Genomic DNA, 24131 nt, shown 5'->3' with positions numbered 1-24131 from the left:
TGTATGACATTTTGTGAGGTTAGGAAAGGCCTGAGGTCTAAAAGGTCACTGAATAAGTAAAATGTATATTGAAGATGTATGGAGCCTCAGCATGAATTTACACCCAAAGGATCTAGGGTGGGCACACTGGGCTGTCTGGTTGCATAAGGATAAACACTAAACATGACATATGTACAGTATATGACAAAATATTATTAAAATATGATTTCAAAGGGAAGGGCCAGGGATTTTTTTTCTGTACCCACAGCTATGTAACATCTCTATTAGTGCAGGTGGCAATTTAGCATTTTCTTTATATGGTAATGAAGAGGTAGATTCAGTTGGGCTTGCAATAGCCAACCCAACCCCCAGAGAGAGAGAGAGAGAGAGAGAGAGAGAGAAAGAGAGAGAGAGCACTCTGTATGCATTATGTCCACATTGACGTGTCAAGTGTTAGATTAACTGCCCCCTCAAGTTCCTTTTATTTCCCTGTTCCGGGGCAATGCTCATTTACATAAACAGATAATCCCTGATAAAAATTTCCATTAGACAAAGGTGAAATGGATCAATTTCCTCTGCCAAGATAAATCTTACGTTTTACACCGACAGGGTCATTACCCAGGCCACATTTCAGAAATAATGTATTTAAAAATCAGCCGATAGCAGCCATTTCCAGCTTTCCAATTACTTTTAAGAAAAGCTTATTCTGTGGACAATAAAGCACATTACGGCACAATATGATACAGTCCATAAAGATCATGGTGTTTGATGAGAGGTTAGAAAGAGCTCAGCATATTCAGCGGGGGGTGTCACAACCTCACCGTTATCACCAAAGCGTCTCCATGCAAATGTCCTTTTACACCCAGTCCAAATAGATTAACTGTCCTGTTAAAAAATAAACAGTTTTTATCCCTTTCTCTCATTTTTCCCACCTCCTCTCGTCGTCCTTTTCAGGGATGATAAAAGGTTGTAGATTGACAGGGTCTGCAAGGTGATGCCACAGTGACGGAGAGAAGGAGAGAATGAAAATCTCATTAGTTCTCCCCTTCTAGCCTAGTTCATCCATTCACAGATCCCCAAGCCTTGACCTTGAGAAACCCCCACACACCAAGATGGCCTTCTCCTTTCCCTTGTTTTCTAGCCTAAGGTAAGTCCTCTGAGAGCTGGATGTTCTTTAGACAATTGTAGTTTTGAAGCCAGGTGTAAATATTTTTGAAAAGATCATTGCATTTGGAGAAGAAAAAAAAAAAACCGTAAAACATGACTCAAAGCCAGATTGAATTGGTGATCATGCACTTTCAAACAGGTAACAGTTACATTTTAAATCTGTTCATTTTGGCAATGACTTTTAAGCACAAACCTGGGAAAGGGGCTGAGAGTAATAAAAATGCTGGAAGGCTTGTATTTCCACTAGTGGACCAGAAACAAATCCAAGAAGCACTGAAGTATAAAAATTAATACTTATGTAGACACAATAATTTAACTTCATTACAAAACAACATAGTAATTCATACAATTTATAAATAAAACATTTTTCAAATCTGTAATCACTTGATTTGTTTTATATAAGTAATAATCTCTTCCATGTGGAAAAAGCACACACCAAGAACTCCTTTATAGTACAGGCAAGGAAGCACTTTAAAACTTACACTACAATATTAACAAGGAAGTATGTATATAAAAAAGGAAAAATGTAAAAGGCAACGATAATACACCCTCTATGTGTAAACTAACTTTTGTGTATTAGTTTGCTGTATTTTCCTATTAAAATTAATAATTATCCCATAATGAATATCACTTATTGAGGTAGTTGTACTGATGGTCATATACAGGTCGTACTCATTAAACTTTAAAAAGGGTCTTGCAAAAGTCCTTCAGCTGCTGATACATCAACATGACAAAAAAAATTTAGATTTATCGGTTAAGATTTAATGGCCTGCTCTCTCCTGGCTACTGGTCTTTTCATCATGTTATAATCCATCAGACACTTCTGCTTGCCCACATTTGCCATTTTAGATCATAATTAATACATTCAGTTTGGGGAATCCCCATCCGATAATGTCTTTACAATATTTATTAGTTTGAAAAGCATATTTTAAGAGTGAGGAGACTGCAAAAGAAAGTGTGCAAGAGGACAGAGGAGTGGTGATAGAAAGCTCTGGCAAGACTGTAACAGAAAGAGTTGTTATAGTACCATCTAGTGGATAACGCACTATGTACATCCTATTAACAAACAATAGAGCAAAAAATGAGCCCTTCATGTAGGTAGGTAGGTAGGTAGGTAGGTAGATAGATAGATAGATAGATAGATAGATAGATAGATAGATCTGCAACATTTAAATTAAAGGCATTGTTCATAGCGTAACAAAACACCTGCATAAGCCCTTCATGACAATTGACATAAACCTACATACATATTTATAAAGGCTTATTTCATCAAGCATCAACTGTCATAAAGACATTATATTTATTGGAATAAGCCATTTATGAATCTTTATGTCTATATGGCAGTTAATGCCTGTTAAAATGATTTATATCAGTTGTTATGAATGTCTTATGTAGGTGTCGGAGCTTTATGAATGCCATCATTAAAAGAAGCATTACAGAGGTCTTATTGACAGTTGATGCCTATTAGAATAAGCCTTTATGAAGGTTTATGTAAATTCATGTCAAATTTCATGCCTGTCTTATGTATTCCCATGAAAATGACTTTACTCTTAAATGTAAGGAGATATTTACTTTATGCCAGTTTTTGTTTTCCAGATTTACAGATAAATAATAGAATCAAACAATGGCATATGACCCTGAAGAATCTAAGATCTTTAGATCTTTAGATATAGGATAACCACAATCACTTCTTAAACATGATTAGAAGACCCTTCACTTGCAGTAGGTTATATTTTGTGCTTCCACTAATATCCAGTCCTTATAAATATCCTGTCTTTATAAAGATCCTGTCTTTATGGAGTGAAAAAAGCAGATAACGGCTGCAGAGTGACATCTACAGGACAGAAGAGAGCATGTACTCATCCTCCAGCATTATACCTCTTTACACACACTTATTTCAGTAAATATTTTCCAGGTAACATCTCTACTCATTAGTCAAATTGATATTGTGATTAGAAAATACAATCATTGCATTGTGAGTAAAAAAGTTTTAATAGATGTGCTTACATCATGCTGTTTCAGATTGCAATAATATATATTATTTATGGGAACCTTTCAAGACACTTAAGATCACATTACAGTGCAAATGTGTATAGATTTCTTTGCTGTCTTCATTCCTAAATGTTAATCAAGAAATTATTTCAGCCGTATGACAAACGTCTTTCTCTAAACTGGGGGGAAAACCCCAATAACAGCAATAACCTGACAGCACAATATGATAATAATCCTAATAATGCAGTCAGTTGTATAAGAATGTGTATATTTGTTATTGTTAGATAAGGTGGAGGGACAATCAGCCAGAAAGGTTAACATGTATAGGAGTGCTAAATCTATAGGCTTTTGAATGATTTATAAAATATCAGTCTGACAGCAAACATAACCCATAGCAAACAACCATTAATACCAGAAGTTCTTAATCTCACTTTGGCAAACTCTAAACACAGTACAACAACTACACTTTACCAAAACGATAATTGTATATAAGGAGGAAATGTGAAATAAATCAAGTCAAGCTGTAAAACAGACAAATCTTAAAATGTCTATAATTTGCATGTATAAATTAAGGTTTTGCATTGGGGTGTGGGGGCCTTGGTGGGGATTTCACATTTTTTACTCGCAATCAGACAGGAGTGGGCAGTCAAATCTGAAACTCAAATTAACATAAGAGCATATTGGACTTGGTGGGTTAAATTATTCATCCCAGTTACAGTTGCTATTTACATGATTTATTTGCTTATATATTGAAAATAGAAACAAATAAATTAATTAGAAAATACTGTGGGTTAAGAGTGTCTACTGGATCAGATAGGATTGATCAGAATTCTTTTGGACATACTACTAATACTCTAATACTCTAGTACAAATTATACTATTAAGACTCTAGTACCAATTATATTACCAATACTCTAGTACCAATTATATTACCAATACTCTAGTGCCAATTATACTACCAGTACTCCCATGCCAATTATACTACATTTAATAATAATTATACTTCATTTGAGGAAAAACAGGAAATTTGTTTTCTTTTCCTTGAATCAATCATTTAAGGCACAGTCTAATAAACATTATGAAAGTTTTGAAAATCTGCACTGATTGTCATCTGTTGAATCCTACAGAGAAAATAATGAAAAATAAAATGCACAAAGATGCACCTTGCACACACTCTTAATTTTAATCTAAAACATGCTTGAGAATAGATTAGCCATAAAGTAGCCATAAAGCTCATTTTTACCCGACTGAGGCTTTCTGGAAGAACTAGATGGTTCATTTTCAACTGGTTTCTGTGTTTTGGGATCAGACTACACAGGCAGAGTATCAGATGAGAATCTAAGCAAAAAGAAAATGAATGAATGAATTTATTAATTCATACAAATGCTTTATGCTGGTTTATACCATAGGTGAGGTGGGAATGCACCCTGGACGGGACCCAAAATTCTTTTCAGGAAAACCAGTTCAGATGACATTTTACTCTCCTATTATCACAGAGATCATCATGCAGGCACACCTTTATTTAAAAAAAAAAAAGAAAAGAAAAGCAAGAAACTGCCTCTGTTATTTTGCATCAAGACTATTGTTTGACCTCCTGCTGCTATGCTAGGTTAAGAAAGCAGCGTCAGAGCAGAACACATCCTCCAGCTCCTGATCTGCCCTAATGTGTCAGCCGTCCCAAAAATAAACCTGTGACCAGACTCCAGACACCAAACAAACAAAAGCATTCAGATCGAGTAAACAGCAAGCCTAGCTACTCGCGCCTTGAAGCCTCTCTCTGTCCTCCATATCGTAGCGATCAGACAGTAGGGAACGGGATCAGCCATGACACCCATCCTATTGGAGCGTCTCATGACGATGAGCCAGACTTCGGAACAAGTTGCAACGAAACCGTTGACACAACCTTTGTGCAAACTGAGGCTCGTCCACAGCAGATGTCTCATGGCGGAGATTATAAATAAAGCTGACGAGAGTTTGGGGGGATGGTGGTGGCTACTGCCAGGCTGGACAGCTTTTTTGTGGTGTTTCTCAGCATGAATTTACGCGGGTCTCTGCTGTGTCTGGAGGTGGCCTTGCAGTTGAGGTTGTTGTCATGACATGGTAGGATTCCTTATCATAATCAGAACTCAACAGAAGCAAAAGGTTTTAACAAAGTAGCTTGGATAAAAGGGTAAATGTCAGCAGGGTGTATCATGTATCCGGGAGTAGAGTTTATGAATAAAGTTTAGCTGAGAAAAAATGGCTGTACAGTGTTGATTATTCATGGATAGGAATTGTTCATTTATGTTTTATCCATATTATCTGTGCTTTTTAGGGATGTACCAAATATAAACATATTATTTGGAATGAACAGATAATGTGTTCTAACTGGATACAAATACAGATACAAATAGAGGCACCCTGTTCTTTTTTTTTTTTTATTTTGTTTTGTTTTGTTTACAGGGCATCTGTTTGAGACTAGCGGTGTACTTTCATGCGGGATTTCATGTCAGATATGTCAGTCTTGGTTCACAGGACCAAGAAAGATCACATTCATTCACAGCATGTATTCATTCATCCTTAGGGTGTTTTCACACTTGGTCCAAATACTCGAGCCCACACCCAGGACCAAATCTGGCCTTGTTTGGGGGCGGGCTCATAAGAAAAAAAAAAAAAAAAGAAACATACGTGCCTGGTCTAGGTTGTAGTAATTTTAATTATTTATATAAATATTAAATATGCTAATATTATTAATGACAATATTAATAAACGAGAAATATTAATTGTATTAATAAGTATTGCAGACAGGTAAAAAAAATGTGCGAGTATGATTACAAAAACAAACCTGCGCACATCTGTAGTTGTGACCAATTATGAACCTGAGTGATGTAGCTGAGGTTGAGGAACTGTCAATGCCAGAATTCACAGACCATGCTTTCCAGTGTTTTCCAGTGTTTCTAGGGGCATAGTGGTAGGGATCTTATTTAATTAAAAACAAACAAACAAAAAAAACCTCTGGTTTAGGCCACATCCACTTCAGGTTTAAACCCAAATACACATTCAGATGCAGATATTTTCTGCAATAAACTGATAGAGGTATTGCTTTACACTCCTAGTGCTTTTTCATACCTGCTGGCATGCAGGATTCCATGGTGTCATGTTGACTTCCATGAGGTCATGAGGTCATTAACAACAATATGTAGTATATTAGATCATTAAGGCAACACTGTTTGACAGGATACGGAATCACTCTTTCAAATGAATTTGCTGTCATGCTGTGATCGAGTTCCATATCACATTAACACAGAAAGACTGGATGGGGGGACAGCTGAGCAAAAGACAAGGGACAGAATAGTTTTGGTCAAAAGTCAAATGTCTACAGTGTTAGCAGGTTGTGTATTGTAGGTGTGGATGTACAGTTTCTACTAGAAGGTTAGCTGTTCTCTTTGGGTTCTCAATTATGATTGAAAACTGCTAACCACACAGACATGTTTCTAGACTGCTCCTCAGGCCAAAGACACTGGAAGAAAAATTGTGATAGCACTCCGTAGCTGCCATGGTGGAACTGCCTGAGTTGGGCAAATTGTCTTGGCAGAGCATTTGACAGCCTGTTGAAGAGCAATGTGCTGAAAGGTGAATTAGGAGTGTTAATGAAGAACACACTCCCACTTGAGAAGGCAATTATCTTGGGTGTAAAAGCTGAGGGAAGACTATGTGTGATTTTGACTCTGAGGTGGATCATAGGCACTTCCACCTGAGACAGTGCAATAAAAATATCTTGGTGGAAACCTGTGTTGACAGAAAACTCTCAATTCAGAGGTTTGCAATCACACAAGACAGGGGTGATACTATTCCTGTGTGTTGCTGTTACAAGTTAAAACCACCCAATTGGAAAAGAACATTAGGATTTTATTTTATTTTTTTCAAATTTATACTCTGGGTACAGTGTAGCTCAGGCAGAAAGGAACCCTCAGAGCCTTCTAGGACTTATGGCCTGATTTCAGGACACACTCAAATATCTCCCATCAGTGACCTACACAATTTACTGTTTTACACAATAGCACATAAATCCTTCACTAGGGTGAAGGATTCTACTTTTTAAATACAATATATGGCCAAAATTATGTAGGCATGTGGTAAACCATGTCTTTATTGACCTCACTTTGTGCATGGGGCATTGTCATGTTGGAACTCGTTTGGGCCTCGTAGTTCCAGTGAAAGGAAGATGTTAATGCTAGAGCATACGAGGACATTTGAGACAATTGTGTGTGGTCAGATGTCCACATACTTTTGGCCATATAGTGTATATGGCCATTAGTTTAATTTTTTGTCATAATTAGGTTTATTCATTCATTTATCTTCAGTAAGCATTTTATCCTTGTTGGAGTCACAGTGGTTCCTTGGGATCTTGGGCAGGAGGTGGGAATACACCCTGGATGAGATGCAAGTCCATTACAATAACTATGCACACACATTCACACACACACACTCACGCCTAGTGGCAATTTAGCATAGCCAATCCACTTACCTGCTTCAGAGGAAAGTGGAAGCCAGAAGAAATCTCATGCTGACACTGAGAAACATGCACAAAAACTGCACACACACAGTAACCCAAGCTCAGGAGTGAACCAGGAACCCTGGAGCTGTGAGGCAGCAAAGCTACCTGCTGCATCATTGTGCTTCTTTAATTAGGTTTATCTGTTTCTGATTTATTGTTTTATACACCCTCATTACTTTTCCTCTCTTGTCACATTTTAGTCCAATTTCAGTTTTTTAAACCTGGAATCTTTTTTTGGTCTTGCACGCCCATTCATAAGTTTTACATTTGCGTATTGCTCTATTGGAACTCTATTTACCACTAGAATCACAGCTAGTGCCAGAGGCATCCTAGATCCATGAAACATTATGATGTGAGATATGGAAAGTCATAAGACACAATATTTTTGTATTATTCTAGAACTGCAACAATGTTTTTGAATCATCTGGGAACTCTCAGATGGAATCTGAGAATCTGAAAATCATGCTTTGGGAGATAAGGTTCAGGAAATCACAATCTGACTTAAGCAGAACTCTTACTCCAGTCATTTAAGAAGCTTACTGCTTTGCACTAAGGGCTTTACTTGGAAAAATCACATCACAAATTCATTACTTCTCGAGCATATTTACTGATGATTGCTTGCGATACTGTTGCAGGCCTTGACTGAAAAATTCAGCTCAGTTCAGTGGATAATTTGATGCACCTTTCTGTGGGAACTGTGAAGGAAAGACCTTTGAACCTGAGCTCAGGACAGGGGTTAAGTCTGTATATGGTGTGCAGTCCTTGCCAGCTGAATCCATGCCATTGTTTAACATTGTAAAATGTAGATTTATTTATTCTGTTCCAGAGTGTTGAGGAGATCGGATAGCATGTGGATAATGAGACATCCAAAAGCAGAGAAAAAAGCAGAGAAAGCTTGCACAACAGTAGAGTGTGAAGTCATTAAGTGGTAAGCAATTGTTTCATGTCAGTTAACAAAAGATAAATTGGTCCTCTTCTGGCCCTTTTCCTGCTGCAATTAAAAGAATAGTGCAGGAAAAGTTTTTCGTCTTTTAGCGAGAGCCAAATTTTATGACCATTCCCCTGCGGTAGTAAGTTATGCAATACAAGTACTCTAATATTCCCCTTAAGTGCAATTTTCGTATATTTTCCTTGGCTTGATTTTTTGGATATTTTAATAACTTTGAACTATTTCCGTGCACTTCTCACCATATTTAAACTACATTTGAACTTAGCTAAAAAAAAAAAAAAAAAAAAAAAAAAAAACACTTACTGGGCTGTATAGTGAAATCAAAGAAGACGAATTAATGGAGATTTCACTACAACACAAAGTGGTTTCCTGCTAATGTTTTTTTTTTTTTTTTTTAAATAAAGGTGGGCAGATATGAAGCTAGCTGGATAAAGAAAGGCCACATTCATTAACATGGTAATGTACAGGTTTCTCGTGCAGCACGTTTATCTCATTCATTCATTCATTCATTCATTCATTCATCTTCAGTAAGTGCTTTATCCTGGTCGGAGTCAAGGTGGTTTAAATTTACTAATTTGTTTATATTTTGGGAATTAGTAGCAACTATGTTCGTTAGAAAATATTACAGGCCGATACAATCAAGGACTGGCTAAAATAAATTGCCCCTAGGGGTGAATGTGTGAATGCATGGTGTCCTGTGATGAACTGGTATCCCATCCAGGGAGTTTTCCCACCAGCATTTCAGGAATAGGCTCCGGATCCACAGGAACCCTGATCAGGATAAAGCAGTTACTGAAAGAGAGTGAGATGCAATCAGAAATAATAAGTGTGGGAGCATAACCACTTCAGATTGTCTTACTTATAGCCATGAACTAATCATTAATGGTTAAGCATTAATGCCATTCAGTCATTTTAGTTGTTTATCTGGAACTTTGTAAGCAAGATATTTCATGTTACTGGACCTTTACAAATTTTAGTTGAATACCCCGCTTTAGAATCATCTAATGATTTGGATTGATGCATCAATTTAAAAGGCAACAACTGAAATTAATTGAGGCAACAATTATAAATAGATTATTATCGATTATAATTCATTGTGAATAGATTATTATCAATTATAATTGATTATAAATCTATTATAATCTACAAAGTACAGACAACTGTAATTTAAAAACAAAATAATTCATATTTTTAAAATGATGTGTAAATAGTCATCATTCGTGAATTAACAGTAGATCTACCCCAGATTTGGAACAAAGTTGGTGGCGTATTTATCAGAGGCTATGAAATCAAACTGAAGCGTATTGTCACAGATTCAGTGGTATGGTCAAATACTGAATCAATCTATTAGGAATCAAAATCTTATCATATCATATTGTATAATATTCTATTGTAAGAGACTCAGTGATACTGACAAATTTCAAATCGTTGCCTTAAGAACTGAAATACACTACAATGGGCCAAAATGGCAATATATTAAGCTTTTAATGGTCTTAAGAACAAATCACTGGTCAGGAAATTAGCAAGAATTAAACAAATAGATAAAGAAACTTAGTATGGGATAGCTTTTCCCTTTGATTTCTTTAAATGTTTAAGCCTTATAACCAGATAACCAAATAATGACTAATCTTTTACAAAAAAAAAAAAAAAAACATCCCAGAAGATATTTTTGGAAAATTTTGTACACCCAGACATGTGTTAGTTTGAATTTTATATCAAACATTTTAATCATTAACATGGTTTTACCTTTGCATACTAGAAGACTATATAAGTGAATTTCCCTGTTTCTGGCTTTTCCCCAAACAGACAGTTCATGCAGCAAAAGTAAACCAGCAAATGGAGGTACAGGAGCTCTCAGGAGTGCATTTGTTTAATTCTTGCTAATTTTCTGACCAATGCTTTATTGTTAAGACCATTAAAAACCCAGGAGTATATATACTCTGGTAAAACATATGTAGCATCTTCCTGCAGATGTCGAAGGACCTAAGCCGCCTTAGGAGGAAAAGCCGTATATACAAATGCACTCCTGTATATATATATATATATATATATATATATATATATATATATATATATATATATATATATATATATATATATATATATATATATATATATACGGCTTTTCCTCCTAAGACGGCTTAGGTCCTTCGACATCTGCAGGAAGATGCTACATATGTTTTACCAAACTACAGTAGCAAGTGTGCTGTTTTATGCTGCAGTCTGCTGGGGAGGCAGCATAAAGCAGAAGGATGCAAGGCGGGTGGACAAACTGGTGCAAAAAGCTTCTTCAGTGACTGGAATGAGGTTTGAATCACTGGAGGCCGTGGTGGAGAGACGCACACAGAAAAAGCTAGAGGCCGTTCGGGAATACCCGGACCATCCCCTACACAACACCCTGATGGACCAGAGAAGCAGCTGCAGTGGACGACTCACCTCACTGCGCTGCAGGACTGAACGATACAGGAGATCCTTCATCCCCACTGCCATCAGGCTCCACAACACCTTAGCCAATGGCTAATCACTACTCTCATTACTTTACTACTTCACTACTTTACTACTCCCACTAATTTCTACTACTCTCAGTACTTTTTTACTACTCTTACTACTTTCTTTCTTACTTATCTACAAGACTACCTGAATTGCCCTTCGGGGATTAATAAAGTTTATCTTATCTTATCTTATATGGCCAAATGTTTGTGGACACCTGACCATCACACTCATATGTGCATACGTTTTGCTGTTATAATAAGCTCCACTCTTCTGGGAAGGCTTTCCATTATATTTTGGAGTGTGGCTGTGGGGATTTGTGCTCATTCAGCCACAAGAGCATTAGTGAGGTCAGGCACTGATGTTAGTTGAGGAGGTCTGGAGTGCAGTCGGTGTTCCAGTTCATCCCAAAGGTGTTCAGTGGGGTTGAGGTCAGGGCTCTGTGCAGGACACTCAAGTTCTTCCACTCCAACCTTGGTGAACCATGTCCTCATGGATCTCGCTTTGTGCACAGAGACACTGTCATGCTGGAACATGTTTGGGCCTGTTAGTTCCAGTGAAGGGAAACTGTTATGCCACAGCATACAAAGACATCCTATACAGTTGTCTGCTTCCAGCTTTGTGGCAACAGTTTGGAGAAGAGCCGCATGGCTATAGGTGTGATGATCAGGTGTTCAGATACTTTTGGCTATGTAGTGTATTCACTACTATAGGAATGTCTTCCCAGAAGAATGGAGCTTATTATAATAGCAAATGGGGACTACATCTGGAATGGGATGTTAAATAAGAATATCTGGGTGTGATAGTCAGGTGTCCACAAACTTTTGGCCATAGTATAGTGTCTGCATTTTAGGAGAATAAACGGTTTATTTGACGGACCATCACACCAAAAAGGTATAAGAGAAAAATAACAGAAATGACGTTAGCTTCAGAGGAAGTATGAGAAATGAAGTGAGGAATGAAAGTGCCGGTTCAGTACAGGTTCAGTGTAGACTGTGTGTAATAAACATCCACAGGCAGCAGGTCTGTGTGCCGCCTGCTGCACTCCCTCAGCTCCGTTAGCCTGTTAGCTAGCGAGCGCAGATTAGCTGTCAGCCAGGCTCCGGGTTTAGCTCGGGATTAATGAGCTACGCGCCCATATATACAAAATGGACTGCTTAGTACAAACATTTAGCTGATTCTATGGTAAGTAAACAAGTGATAAAGTGAGCATGTTGTGGTTTGTGTAAAACAAAACCCTTACAAACAAGCTGTCTTCACATGCTAGCTAATTGTAAGAGCTTTAACTAGCGACTATCATCGCTAATTAGCAAGCTAGCTCTGTCTGTACTGCGGTTTACTGTTTGTGGTGTTAATCCTGGATACAGAGTGTTTAGTTCAGATAAGAGGAAAATTCGGCTTTATGTGTTTATTTCTTGAAAATGGTAACGGAACATACTTAAAGCTTACCTCAAGTTAGTTAGCATTACAAGACACTCATTGAAATCTAGTGTTAGCCGAAAATGGGGGCTTTATTAATAAAGTAGCAGAGTATTAAACTCGAAATATATGGTGTAAATATGCACTTTAATGTCAGTTATGATCATTAACCATTTCAAAGTTAGGTTTATTTGTATCCTGTTGAGTCTGACAGAGCACTATAAACAAATGCTCGGTGGGAAGCTTACCTAGTTATGCTAGCTCTACCTTTGCTACCTTAGCTACTTTAGCTACCTTAGCTAGCTGACTACGTGGCAGAAAAACATCTTATATAAGCCTAATGACTAACATGAATGAATTCGTGTTGAATACTGACTTGAATTTGTGTTGCAGCTCTGTGTAGAATAACTGTGTTTATCCACGATGCCTTCGGCGAAGGTGCTGAAGAATAGCCAGTACATAGAGCTGGGCAGTTATCAGTACTGGCCTGTCCTTGTGCCCAGAGGAATCAGACTGTACACTTATGAGCAAGTGCCAGGCTTTCTGAGGGAAAATCCCTACATCACTGACGGCTACAGAGCTTACCTCACCTCCAAACTGTGTATTAAAAGGTAAGTGATCACACTGAAGCTAGAGGAAGCCACATTCATGCATTCATTCAGTAACAGCTTTATTCTGGTCAGGGTGGTGGATCAAATAATCATCCACATCTGGGGGCAATGTAGTGTAGCCACTTCACCTCCCAGCATGTGTTTGGGATGTGGAAGGAAACCGGAGAACCTGGAAGAAGACTGACACGTACACAAGGAGAACAGGGACAGACAGTAACCTGAGCTCGGGATCTAACCGGGGATCCTGGAGCTGCGAGGTGGCAACGCTGCACCACCGTGCCGACCCGAGAAAGCCACATATCCATTTCCTCCATCGAGTGTATAGCATAGAAATGCTGCCTTCAAACGCTATCCGACCTCCTGACCTCCAAGTTTCATATAAACATCCCTTTCTTCTTGGTTATTGGTTATAAGTGGAAGATTTGGAAATTATTTTGATTCAAGTTGCCAGCTTGTTACTGATCTTTGCCCTTTCATGAGGATAGTTTGAGTGGTCAGGTGTGAATAGGTCATTATTTCTGTAAATATAGGTAACACAATCTGTGCAATTTTTCATCCGAATTTTGCTGTTGCAGACAAAAACAAATCACACATCGTGAAAAGAAATCTATGGTCATGGGTTGCTCACTTGCGGACAATTTAGTGCCAATGCGACCGAAGACAGCGGCAGTGTTCTGGCAGTGTCAGAAAATCTTGGCGTTTGAACGCTGCTTTGATGCTTATCTAAAAGCCACCGACTGGAGGATGACATACTGTGATGCAAAACTCATGCAGCAACTACAAATAACAACTAACAGGCATTCATGGCATAAAATAGGTCAGTAAATCAGTTGGAAAAAGTATCAAATCTGATCTATTAATGTTCCACGGTTTCAGACCCCAGTACCAAAACCCAGTATTGGATTGGTACATTGCTTTACCTTTACCACTGATGCAATACAATATTAAGAAAATATTAGCTACAGTATTAAGAACATATAAATAGTCTGGCTAACTAGTAGTAGTGACAAACTTAAACACCATGAGTTCTTAATTATGTCTTTGTTAGTGGAACATAAGACCATGGACTGAGCACAGGTTGCACAGGTCAAGATCACTGGATTTTGAAGATGTTTTCATGCGTCTCTGCATGGCTTCATCAGTTCTCTTGGTGGAATTTAAAATTTTAAGTCATCGTGTAGGTTCATAATTTCTTTTTTGAAAGTTAAGCCAAACACTGCTTAAATAAAATGTGCAAGTTTGTGGCTTCCTCCAGTTGTGCTGATAAACCCATTCTCTTTCTAGTCTTTTCATCCTTTCCAACGAGACTGTGAACATCTGGAGTCACCTGCTCGGGTTCTTCCTGTTCTTCTCACTGGGAGTGTACGACATGATAGCTGTGCTGCCTATGGTCGGAGCCTCCAGAGAGGATTATGTCATCTACTCTATAGGCCTCTTCTGCTTCCAGGTCCGTTTATTTACTTTTGGTTTACATGTGCTCTGTGATCAACACATTTGAACATCTTAAGGAATTTGTAAAACAGCAAAGAGTGATTTTTCTGCAATAATGAATTATGTTATAGTATTGTAAAGAATACTCACTAAACTCACTTAACTTAGTTCAGAATTTCTACTTTGGGTATGTTAAATGTGTTATGGCCAAGTTGCACAACATGTTATATTCAATTTATCACCTTTTGAAGTCAGCTAATCTAATGCTTGTAGTTGTTAGTGTGCTATACTTCTATTTTCAGTTGTTGAGCTGCCTCCTACTTTGGCAGTTACACACTCAAGCATAAGGATGTAGCTTAGAGACTGCTAATTCCCAGAACATACACTTTCAACATCACGCCAGAATAATCAGAGGGAGAAAAACAGCATCACAGTTCGTATGGAACTGTGTGTATGCTAGGTAGGCTTAAGATAATCGCATAATTGAATGACCTCAGAAAATGCAGAACTGTGGGCGATCCATTTTGCACTGAAATCCACAGTTGGGTGGGCGCTTGTTTGAAAACATGAAATTGGCCTGTTAAATATCTTTATTTTTAAGTGGCCTGCATGGAGTTGAAACATGGAGTCTGATTTGTTTAGGTGTGCATGCTGTGCTCAGTGGGATATCACCTGTTCTGCTGTCATCGCTCTGAAAAAACCAGCCGGCGCTGGATGGCACTGGACTATGCAGGGATCTCTATCGGAACGTTGGGCTGCTACGTTCCAGGTGTCTTCTACGCCTTCTACTGCAATAACGTATGTATCACCACGTACATCTGGTTTATGACCAGATCATGACATGGATTTTTAATATTTGATACACTGTTTACTTAACCAACAACAGGAACATGTTATAATGTGACAGACCTCTGTTCTAGGGTAGAATGTAATACTGTAGGGAAGGAACTGGTGACAGCAGCAGCGCTCCTACTGTCGCACCACATAGACCAACAACAGACCAACTGATGTCACTTGCAACGTATAGATAGATATAGATGAATAGAGACCTCAGACTGAATGCGAAAAAAGGTTTTATGTCGTTTCTCGCTGAGTTTACGTGAACTCCAATGTGAATTCCCATGCTCTCTTCTTTCCATTCACACCTGCGAAACCATGGAAGAAATCGCATATCACAACGATAGAGAAGTGAAGAGAGAAATATCTAAAACACTCACTCAAGTTAAACCATGGCATTATGGTGTTATACACAAAAATATTCGACTAATAAAATATCCCTTTTATTTTTTTGCAAGCCTGATCGTGACATCACTTACGCTATCACTTTGTGGTATTGACAGTTTAGTAGTTAATGTCAGTTCTCTTCAATGCCCAGGACTCTTGAGCAAGTCACTTAACCCCTTACTGGCTCAGCTATATATTTTTTGGATTGCATGTTGCCTCACCTGTAAGTCAAAATGTAATTGGATGACTTTAACTCCATCATGTAACTGGCCTGGAAATGGGTGCTACTGCAAAGCTGCTTTCAGTCTTTAGCATTTAGCTTGAATCCAATTCATGCTGAAGTAAACTGTCCCATGTGATTGACATGAAAAGATGAGTGTTTACACTGTGCCTGCGGTGTGTGTATGTGGGGTGAGATTCAGACTAGGGTAGATTAATTAGTTGGCCTGAGAAGCATCGTCCCAAAGCGGTGTAGTAGCAGATGGTCGGCCTGCTTTTGTTGTGGGCATACGGTACCTGTGCAACAGATAAAGTGCAAGAGTTCACACGTTTGCGTAGGAAAACACGTGTGTGGGAAGTATGGTGTATGTAGAGTTAGTACATGTTTTGAGATTATTTCATTAGGCTTTCTCACACAACCAACTGTGTAGAACTTTACTGCACAGTAATACTATAATATAATTGTTGTATACATGCTGTGTGTGATATCTCTGTGATGCTAGCTGCATTAAATTCTTCTTTAGAGTTTCTCCTATAAAGTACTACTTGACTAAACAGATTTGGCTGTGAACAGAGTATCCTTTGTCTCATGCAAGCGACGAGCAGAGCTTTCAGAGAAACTTGGATCTGGAACGTCCTGAGCAGGCTGCTCACTCTCGTCCTCCCACCCCCCAACTCCCACTTGCTCTTTGCGGTGGGCCGCGGCGATTGGCCACGTCGCTGTGTGCACGCACACACACGGCACACACCCTCCCCCCACATATTGGAAGTGCTGGCTTATTGTGCCCCAGAATGCGGCGGAAATCTGCTCCAGCCCAAAGCAGATGGCCATGTTCGAGGACCCGCTCTGTCACTCCTGTTCCCCACCATATGACATTCACACACGTGGGTGAGCCATCTCCACTCTACCCCTGCCAAGTGTTTAGCTCTGCTTTTTGGGTGACTACTCAATCAGCCAAGTCCCCCAAGAGAAAGAGAGACTGTTTTCTCTCTCTCTCTCTCTCTCGCTCTCTCTCTCGCATTTTCTCACAATCATTTTCTCTATCCAGCAATCAAGGAAGTTTATTTAGGCTGTAGTGCTGAGCTATACTTCCAAAAGGAAGTTTATTCAGGGTATGATGGATGGATACATACTTATTAAATTAGTTGAACTTCTAATGGAAGTAGATTAGCATCAGCAGCCAGACGTGCTCATTTGCCATGGAGTGGGTGGGACACATTGTCCATAATGATCAGCGGTTTGGACACCGTTCAGTTCTTCAATACCACTATCTAGCGCTGACCGTGATGAGATTCTTGAACTGTGAAATGCTGTAGGACACGTGATTCTTTACCATTGTGTTTATACTGTGCATCATTTCCAGCAATAGTCCTGTTTGTGGTCTGTGTCATTTTATTTTTCACATTCTCTGTTCTCTCATGTTTTTCAGTACTGGCGGCAGGTGTATCTGATTATGGTCCTGGCAATGACACTAGCGGAGTTCTTTGCCCAGATACACCCCCTTTACTTGACTAAGAAGTGGCAGAAGCTCCGCTCAGTCATCTTCTGCTCTGTAGTGGCCTACGGCCTCATCCCTACCGTCCACTGGATCTGGCTTAGTGGAGGCTTCAGCTCAGAAATAGTGCAGGTACATAAAGCAGCAGCGGCAGTGGTGCCAATACTTTCTGAATCAGAATTAACTTTACTGGCATTATAAAATTTACTTACAAGGACTCTATCTTGGTAGTGACTCACTGACATATTTTAAAAATCAAATTATCAAGAGTAAAAATTTTACTGAATACACAATATCCATTGTGCTTGGCATTGTTTTACAAAGTGGCTGTCAAATAATAGTTTAATTATGATCTCAAGATAATTCATTCTTACATTCTTATTTTTATTTATTTATTTTTAGGACTTTATTCCCAGAGTGCTCATAATGTATCTGCTTGCTGCAGTTGCCTTCATCTTTTATGTCTCCAAAGTTCCAGAGCGCTACTTTCCAGGTAAAATGAGAGACAAAAGATTTTTTTTTAATTTGAGAAGCTACTTAAATGTGTCCACTTGGCATCAGTGAATATATATTATTCATGTTGAGTATGCTTGGTTTATAGCTACAAAAGATGGAGGTTTGGGACATGCATCCTTTCAAATTAAAAAAATAAAAAATAAAAATCGAACATTTTATTTGACAAACTCACACACACACATAGGAGAATAATCAACAATGTGGCCTGAAGGGACATGTACCCACCCCGAATTTCATTATTTTCTTATGTGTTTTATTCCTTTTACCACAGCAGTTTCCCAATGATTACAATGTTTTAATTTATTAATAAATGTAATGTAGTTTTTAACTGTTTATTTTTATTTTTAACTATAAACAGTTGTTTCTTCACTAACCCCTTTTTTCCTCTGTCTCTTGGAGTTAATAAGATGAAAAAAGTGTCCTGAAGACTTTCCCATGGTGGAAAAATGTCTGACTGTTAGAAAGTGCTGAGACTTGTTCCATAAATTTCATATAAACGTCCTGTCATGACGTTCAGAAAAAAGTGCAGTGTGACAAAATGTCAGCATAGAAACAGGAATAGAAGGGTTGTGGTACGTTGACGAGGGTGGTCGGCTAGCCACACTCTATGAACGATCTATGTTTTCAAACATGTCTTGACAACCTCGTGGTAAAAATGCTTAATATTCATAAAGCGTACCTACCTTTCAAGGTGAGCAAAACGCTGATCATCTGTAGGTGCCCTTAATGTGATTTATGATCAGTGGGTTATGATTATATTGAGCTTACAGAGGACAAGAGGTCAAAGTAGTAGAACACAAGACTGAACATAAGGCAGTGACATTTGACGTACTCCAATGTTGTATTTCCTACAGGTCAGCTGAACTACATCGGCTCCAGCCACCAGATTTGGCATATATTGGTGTTGCTCATGTTTTACTGGTGGCATCAGTCTGCACTGTTTATCACTAACTACAGACACACACACCCCTGCCCTGACTACCTCCAGCATGCTTAGGGCAGAAGGATCAGCTCTGAGAAAGCAGCACAACTGGAATATGAATCATAAGAGAGGGACTTTGTTTAACGCACAGCTTTTTTGCCAAGTGATTGTATTTCAGGTGAGATTATCACTCCATTGCTAATGCTAATCATGACTACAGGTCATTTTGATCACTATGAGAGTCTATAGTGAATCTCAAATGTATTAGCTTCTTTACATGTTAAACAATTTGTTTTTTTGTAAATATTGTAGAAGTGCCTAGCAATTTCATCTGATGCACTTTAATTTTAAAGTGCACCATAGGACCATGCACTACTGTAGATGATGAGAAGATGGGAAGTACTTTTACAAAAATACAACCAACTTTCAAGTATTCATTAGTCAAGCTGGAATCTTATATCTGGGCCATAATGAATGACAGTTGATGATAACCTTACTTTTATCATCAGTACTTTATATATTATTATATATTATAGTTGAGAAATGATGAGTCTGTTCCACTAACGTTGAGTGGAATATAAGAGAATATACACGAAAATTGTGAATTTGTGATTTTGTTATCAGTAAACTACCCAGTGGTATTTGGATATCATACCAAAGATTTGATGCTGCGACAGTGGAGACTAGAAACATCACAACAAATAAAATGACCAGCTGTTAGTACACTGCGATTTAAATTTGGGAAAGTTGTCACTATTATCACTTTTTAAATAATTTACTTAGTGTTTGTAAAACTTGACTGGGACAAAGTGCAGACTCAAAAAAAAAAAAATTGTTGCAATGCAAAATGCATAATACATGAGGTTCACTGTAGCACTAAAATGCTGTGGTACTAAAATATTTTGTCTTTTTTTAAAGGGGTTGAACAAGCTATAATAGACACTGGGACCTCAATAAAAAAATGCATTTTTTTCTTTTGTATTAATAAGCTGTCTGCCTTTTTACTGCAGAACTGTACTATTACAGCATTTTAAAATTTAACTTCTTTTTCCTCAATATTTGTTGTACTTTTAAAAACTGTTGTTGAGGTGCAATGTACTTTTTTTTTTGGTAAGCTTTATTCACTGTGCAAAATAAGTAATCACCCATAATTTATTTTCAGTGTTAGTGTAGTGTTAAGAGACTGCTGTTATAGCTTCAGTCGCAGCTTGATAGCACAAGTTTTCTTTTTATATTGCAAGAAGCCCTTGCCTTTGAGAGATTTCCGTTATTGAGGTTGTTAAACTGAAAACTGTACACTGTTCTTTATAACTCAACCCTGCTGTCTATAAATGTATATTTTCAGTGTACAGCTTAAGAAATGGTCTCTTAATGATTTAAATCGTTATCTGTTTTTTTAAACAAAATTAGACCAAGAGTTGAAAAGCTTCCAAATAAGAATTCAATATTTTATTGCATTGTTAGAGAGCAGTGTAGCAAGACAAATCAAACAAATATGAGAAATAAAAAGACAGTAAATATTGCAATGCTAGTTGGTCAATTGATAAAAGAAGCTAAAAATGTCATGGTAGTCACTGATGGTGTCCCAAGTGCTATAAAATCTTTGTCCCATTTTATGTACTGTAAAACACCCTTTTCTCCTCATTTCCAGTTAAATTAAGTGTGTGTATGTTTATGTTTATATGCTTTATTTTGTGTTAGTTGAATTCAAGACCTTATTCTGTACAAATGAAAACAACAAAATACATTCAAAAATTACAAACTACATGTCCTTTCCCTTTTTGAAGAGGCCTGTCCATGATTGTAGGTTGATATCAAAATTGTGTGTGTGCAGGACTGATATTTAGGTTATTAATGGGTTCAGTATTACATCAGGCTTGTATCTGTTTTGCATGAAACTTTCCAGCACTAAACCCAAACCAATCCAAGTTCTGTCATGTGATAAAGCTAAAACTTCAGAAACATTTTGCTGGGTATCTCTTTTTAGTCTAGGATTTTGGGAGAAAATGGCAACCATTTAAATGCACTTAAAATGGTGCACTATGCATAGAAAATGGTACATAAAATAAGAATGAAGAAGGCCTACACAGAAATGATTCTGTTGACACAAAGGCACCAAAACAGCCATTTGTGTATTTGAGGTACAGTAAAGCAGGGTGGAGCATACCCATATAAGGCAATATGGTGTGAAACTGACCTATCAAGTAGATCATGCAGGAAGCAACAACCTACACGAGGACCGTTGATAATTTGGTGGTCCGTGATTGAGCACGCATGTAGATTTAATTCATTGCTAAATCTGGGATCTAATAAAAAACAAAGGATATCGTCACCTTTTTGCTAATGTTTTCTTGGAGAACATTGTGATGCAGCATAAACGGCTTATCAGCAGTCTGGTAATGCAAAAAAGCCTTAAAAAAAAATAAATCCAGACATAGATTCAAGTCAAGTTCAGGAAAAAAAAAAGTTACTCCAATGTCAAGTTAGGTGTTAATAGTTTAAAAAGCTGTAAATCTGGATTTCAACCAATACAAAGGCCTGTGATCTGTTGGGCCACAGCCCGAGATCGCACCACACAGCTGCCATCTGTTAGGTAAATTTCAAAGGGTTGTTTTGACTTTGCATAATGTAGCAGCATTTGTGCAAGTGCACTCTGTGTGTGCCGGAAGACAAGACATTCACTGCTTTGAAGGAAAAGGTGCAGCTCCAAAGGGGTCAAGATCCATTTGTGGGGGCTGCTGAGGCCCACTATGGATCACCATTTCAGTGAAGGGCACAGCCCCAAAGTCATCCATCTTGTTCCCATCAAACGTGGCCTGCAGAGAGCCAGTCCGAGATCTGCCATTGGCTGAGTTGACATCACTTTTGTTGTCCCCCAGACCTGGGTGCTGTCCATGCCGAACACCGTCTTGTGGATGGAAAGGCTTGGCACCAAAGGGATCCAACATGGCATCTTCCGAAGGCAAAGATGCCCCTTTCTCTTTCACTTCCCCCATGCTGATGCTGATGTTCTCTTTGGAGGCACTAAGAAACTCATTGCTACTTTGTGAATCCCTTCTTCCCACTTTCTTGTGCCGCCGTGCACGCTCTGGGGTACGGAAGCTGGGCTTGTTGCTCTTCCGGCCACTTGTTGGGGTACTGTGGTGGCGCTTTCCATTACCGCTGCTGGCCTCCTGTTTGGTGCGCCTCTGGCGTGAGGAGAGTTTCTGAAGGCTTCGCTGCTTTAGTTTCTGCTGCTGTGGGCTTTGGGGCTCCTCAAAAGGCACTGGGCCAAAGATGTCTTCCTGGCTTCTGGAGGTGGGTATGGTGTGGCTGGGTTGGAAGGGCAAGAAGCCAAAAACATCTACACTTGCTGGAGAGACTGGGGGTGTCTGTCCAGTGGGAGCATCACTGCTCCTGCTCGACTTTGAAAGATTCCTGTTAAAGGGAGCTTTGGTGAACACATCTAACTCTTCTACAGTATTTTCCTGGCTTGCCTGTCTGAAAGGGGCCTTAGCAAATACATCTATGCTCTCCGGTGGCGTTCTGGGCTGACTACCACCGATGAAGGGCACTGCGCCAAATACATCCACTTCACTTGCACTGGTCATGGCAACACTGGGTGAGTCAGGAGGGGTGATTAGATTGGTTCCAGGTTCACCTCTAGCACTTCCCTTAGCAAATGCAGAAACTTTGTCTCCTGGCAGTCTCCTAGTACTGACTTTTGCTTTCCTCTGGTCACAGTCGGAGTCAGAGCTGTGTTTGTCCTCCTCCTCCTCGACCTCTTCCTCTGAGTCCATAAGCAGTGGCCTCTGGCCGAGGTTCTCAGGCTCAGTGTCTTCATGCTCACTGTTGAGGCCTTCTTCCTCCTCCCCCTCCTCATCTTCACTGCTTTTGGGTGAGGGAGGATCTGACTCAAAGTCACTCTCTGACTCTTCCCCTGTTTTATGAGGCAATGGGCCAGAGGAGTTGTTTTTTTTCACAGGCTTCTGTTCCCTAATAATTGGCAGTTGGACATCATCTTCAAGAGCAGATAATACATCAGTGGCAACAACAGAGGCAGCACCAGACTCTGTGTTTTGTTGCTCTGTGTGAAGACCAGGTCCTGATAGAAACAAGACAGAAAAAGACAATAGGTAGAATCATATGCAAATTGTATTTAATTCTGTTCAATTTTATATGTATAGCACAGTCACAAAGCAGCTTTATAGAAATCTGGAGGTAGATTTAAATCCCTAATAAGTAAGCACAAGGCAAAGGTGGCAACTGCCTGAGACGACATTTGGAAGAAACCTTGTGAGGAACTCAAAAGGGAACCCATCCTCTTCTTGGTGAAATCAGATAGTGGAATTATAAATTTTATACTGAAAAGTCAAACAGCGCTAAGTGTGGTGAAAGAATGTTCATAAACATATTGTGAGTAAGTGTCCTGGTATGAGCACAGCAGCAGTTCTTAGGGTTTACAAGTCTACAGTATCCAGTATCCATGCTAAAACCTTTTAACATAGGTCCTCCAAAAATGAGCACTTTTCACTGTCTGAATATGGGCAATGGGCCATGTCTTAATATGAAAACAGGTCTAGAGGTAACAATGAAAAAACTAGGTAAAGATGGATGTGCATCTTCAAAATGAGAACCTGTTCACAGCTTTGTTCTATAACTGTGTATCCCTTGTAAACAGCTTTGGAATTAATCTGTTTTAAACATGAGGGCCATCAAAGTGTGCACTAATAAATGACAATTACATATTAAACATTAATATGGTTATTCTGCTCCATTTGAACCAAAGCAACTAATAAATACCTAAACAAATGCTTCTGAATTCCATGTCAGAATGGAAGTTTCCTAATCTATTAATTCATATAGTTGCATATTGTAGCTGTAATTTGCAAAGTATCTTCCCAACTGTCCTTTTTGTGTATACTTACATACACACACACACACACACACACACACACACACACACACACCAGCCATAACATAAAAACTGAGACAGGTGAAGTGAATAACATTGATCTCTTTACAAATGGCACCTGGCAAGGGGTGGGATATATTAGGCAACAAGTAAACAGTAAGTACTTGAAGTTGATATGTTGGAAGCAGGAAAAATGGGCAAGCATAACAATCCGAGCCACTTTGACAAGGGCCAAATTGTGATGGCTAGACGACTGGGTCTCCAAAACATCAATGTGATGCTCTG

General features: G+C 38.7%; 2 protein-coding genes and 1 long non-coding RNA gene across 6 annotated transcripts in view; 2 read left to right on the top strand and 1 right to left on the bottom strand.

Annotated features, from left to right (window-relative positions):
• The first annotated feature begins 3735 nt into the window (after window positions 1-3735).
• Window positions 3736-9078, top strand: LOC128317341 (uncharacterized). The gene is made up of 3 exons (XR_008300861.1): window positions 3736-5238; window positions 8502-8603; window positions 9029-9078. It is a non-coding gene; the product is annotated as an uncharacterized LOC128317341 (long non-coding RNA).
• Window positions 9079-12956: 3878 nt separating this feature from the next.
• On the top strand, window positions 12957-20235 carry paqr3a (progestin and adipoQ receptor family member IIIa). Of its 2 annotated transcripts, none has more exons than XM_034299225.2 (6): window positions 12957-13144; window positions 14429-14591; window positions 15218-15373; window positions 17449-17646; window positions 17917-18007; window positions 18885-20235. In XM_034299225.2, the coding sequence occupies exons 1-6, from the start codon at window positions 12957-12959 to the stop codon at window positions 19025-19027; spliced, it is 939 nt and encodes a 312-aa protein (XP_034155116.1). In that variant the 3' UTR covers window positions 19028-20235. The 2 variants fall into 2 exon arrangements, with proteins under 2 accessions (XP_034155116.1, XP_026787376.1); XM_026931575.3 differs by lacking the exon at window positions 12957-13144 and adding an exon at window positions 13351-13961.
• Window positions 20236-20379: 144 nt separating this feature from the next.
• bmp2k (BMP2 inducible kinase) overlaps window positions 20380-24131 on the bottom strand; it is a 46176-nt gene continuing 42424 nt past the window's right edge. For all 3 annotated transcript variants that reach the window (XM_026931573.3, XM_026931571.3, XM_026931572.3), the window contains exon 16: window positions 20380-23036. In XM_026931573.3, coding sequence (XP_026787374.1) covers window positions 21631-23036 — 1406 coding nt within the window. In that variant the 3' untranslated portion in view covers window positions 20380-21630. The remainder of the gene's footprint in view (window positions 23037-24131) is intronic.

This window comes from Pangasianodon hypophthalmus, chromosome 24 (genome assembly GCF_027358585.1).
Source record: "Pangasianodon hypophthalmus isolate fPanHyp1 chromosome 24, fPanHyp1.pri, whole genome shotgun sequence".
NCBI classification, from domain to species: domain Eukaryota; kingdom Metazoa; phylum Chordata; class Actinopteri; order Siluriformes; family Pangasiidae; genus Pangasianodon; species Pangasianodon hypophthalmus.
The sequence above is the reverse complement of the archived record's forward strand: the minus strand, read 5'-3'. Positions and strand labels throughout refer to the sequence as shown.

Excerpts from the sequence above, each read along its gene's own strand:
- paqr3a (XM_034299225.2), top strand. The coding sequence starts at position 12,957 with ATGCCTTCGGCGAAGGTGCTGAAGAATAGCCAGTACATAGAGCTGGGC. Across the intron at positions 14,592-15,217 it reads TAGGCCTCTTCTGCTTCCAG|GTGTGCATGCTGTGCTCAGT; the intron begins GTCCGTTTATTT and ends TGATTTGTTTAG. Across the intron at positions 18,008-18,884 it reads TCCAGAGCGCTACTTTCCAG|GTCAGCTGAACTACATCGGC; the intron begins GTAAAATGAGAG and ends TATTTCCTACAG.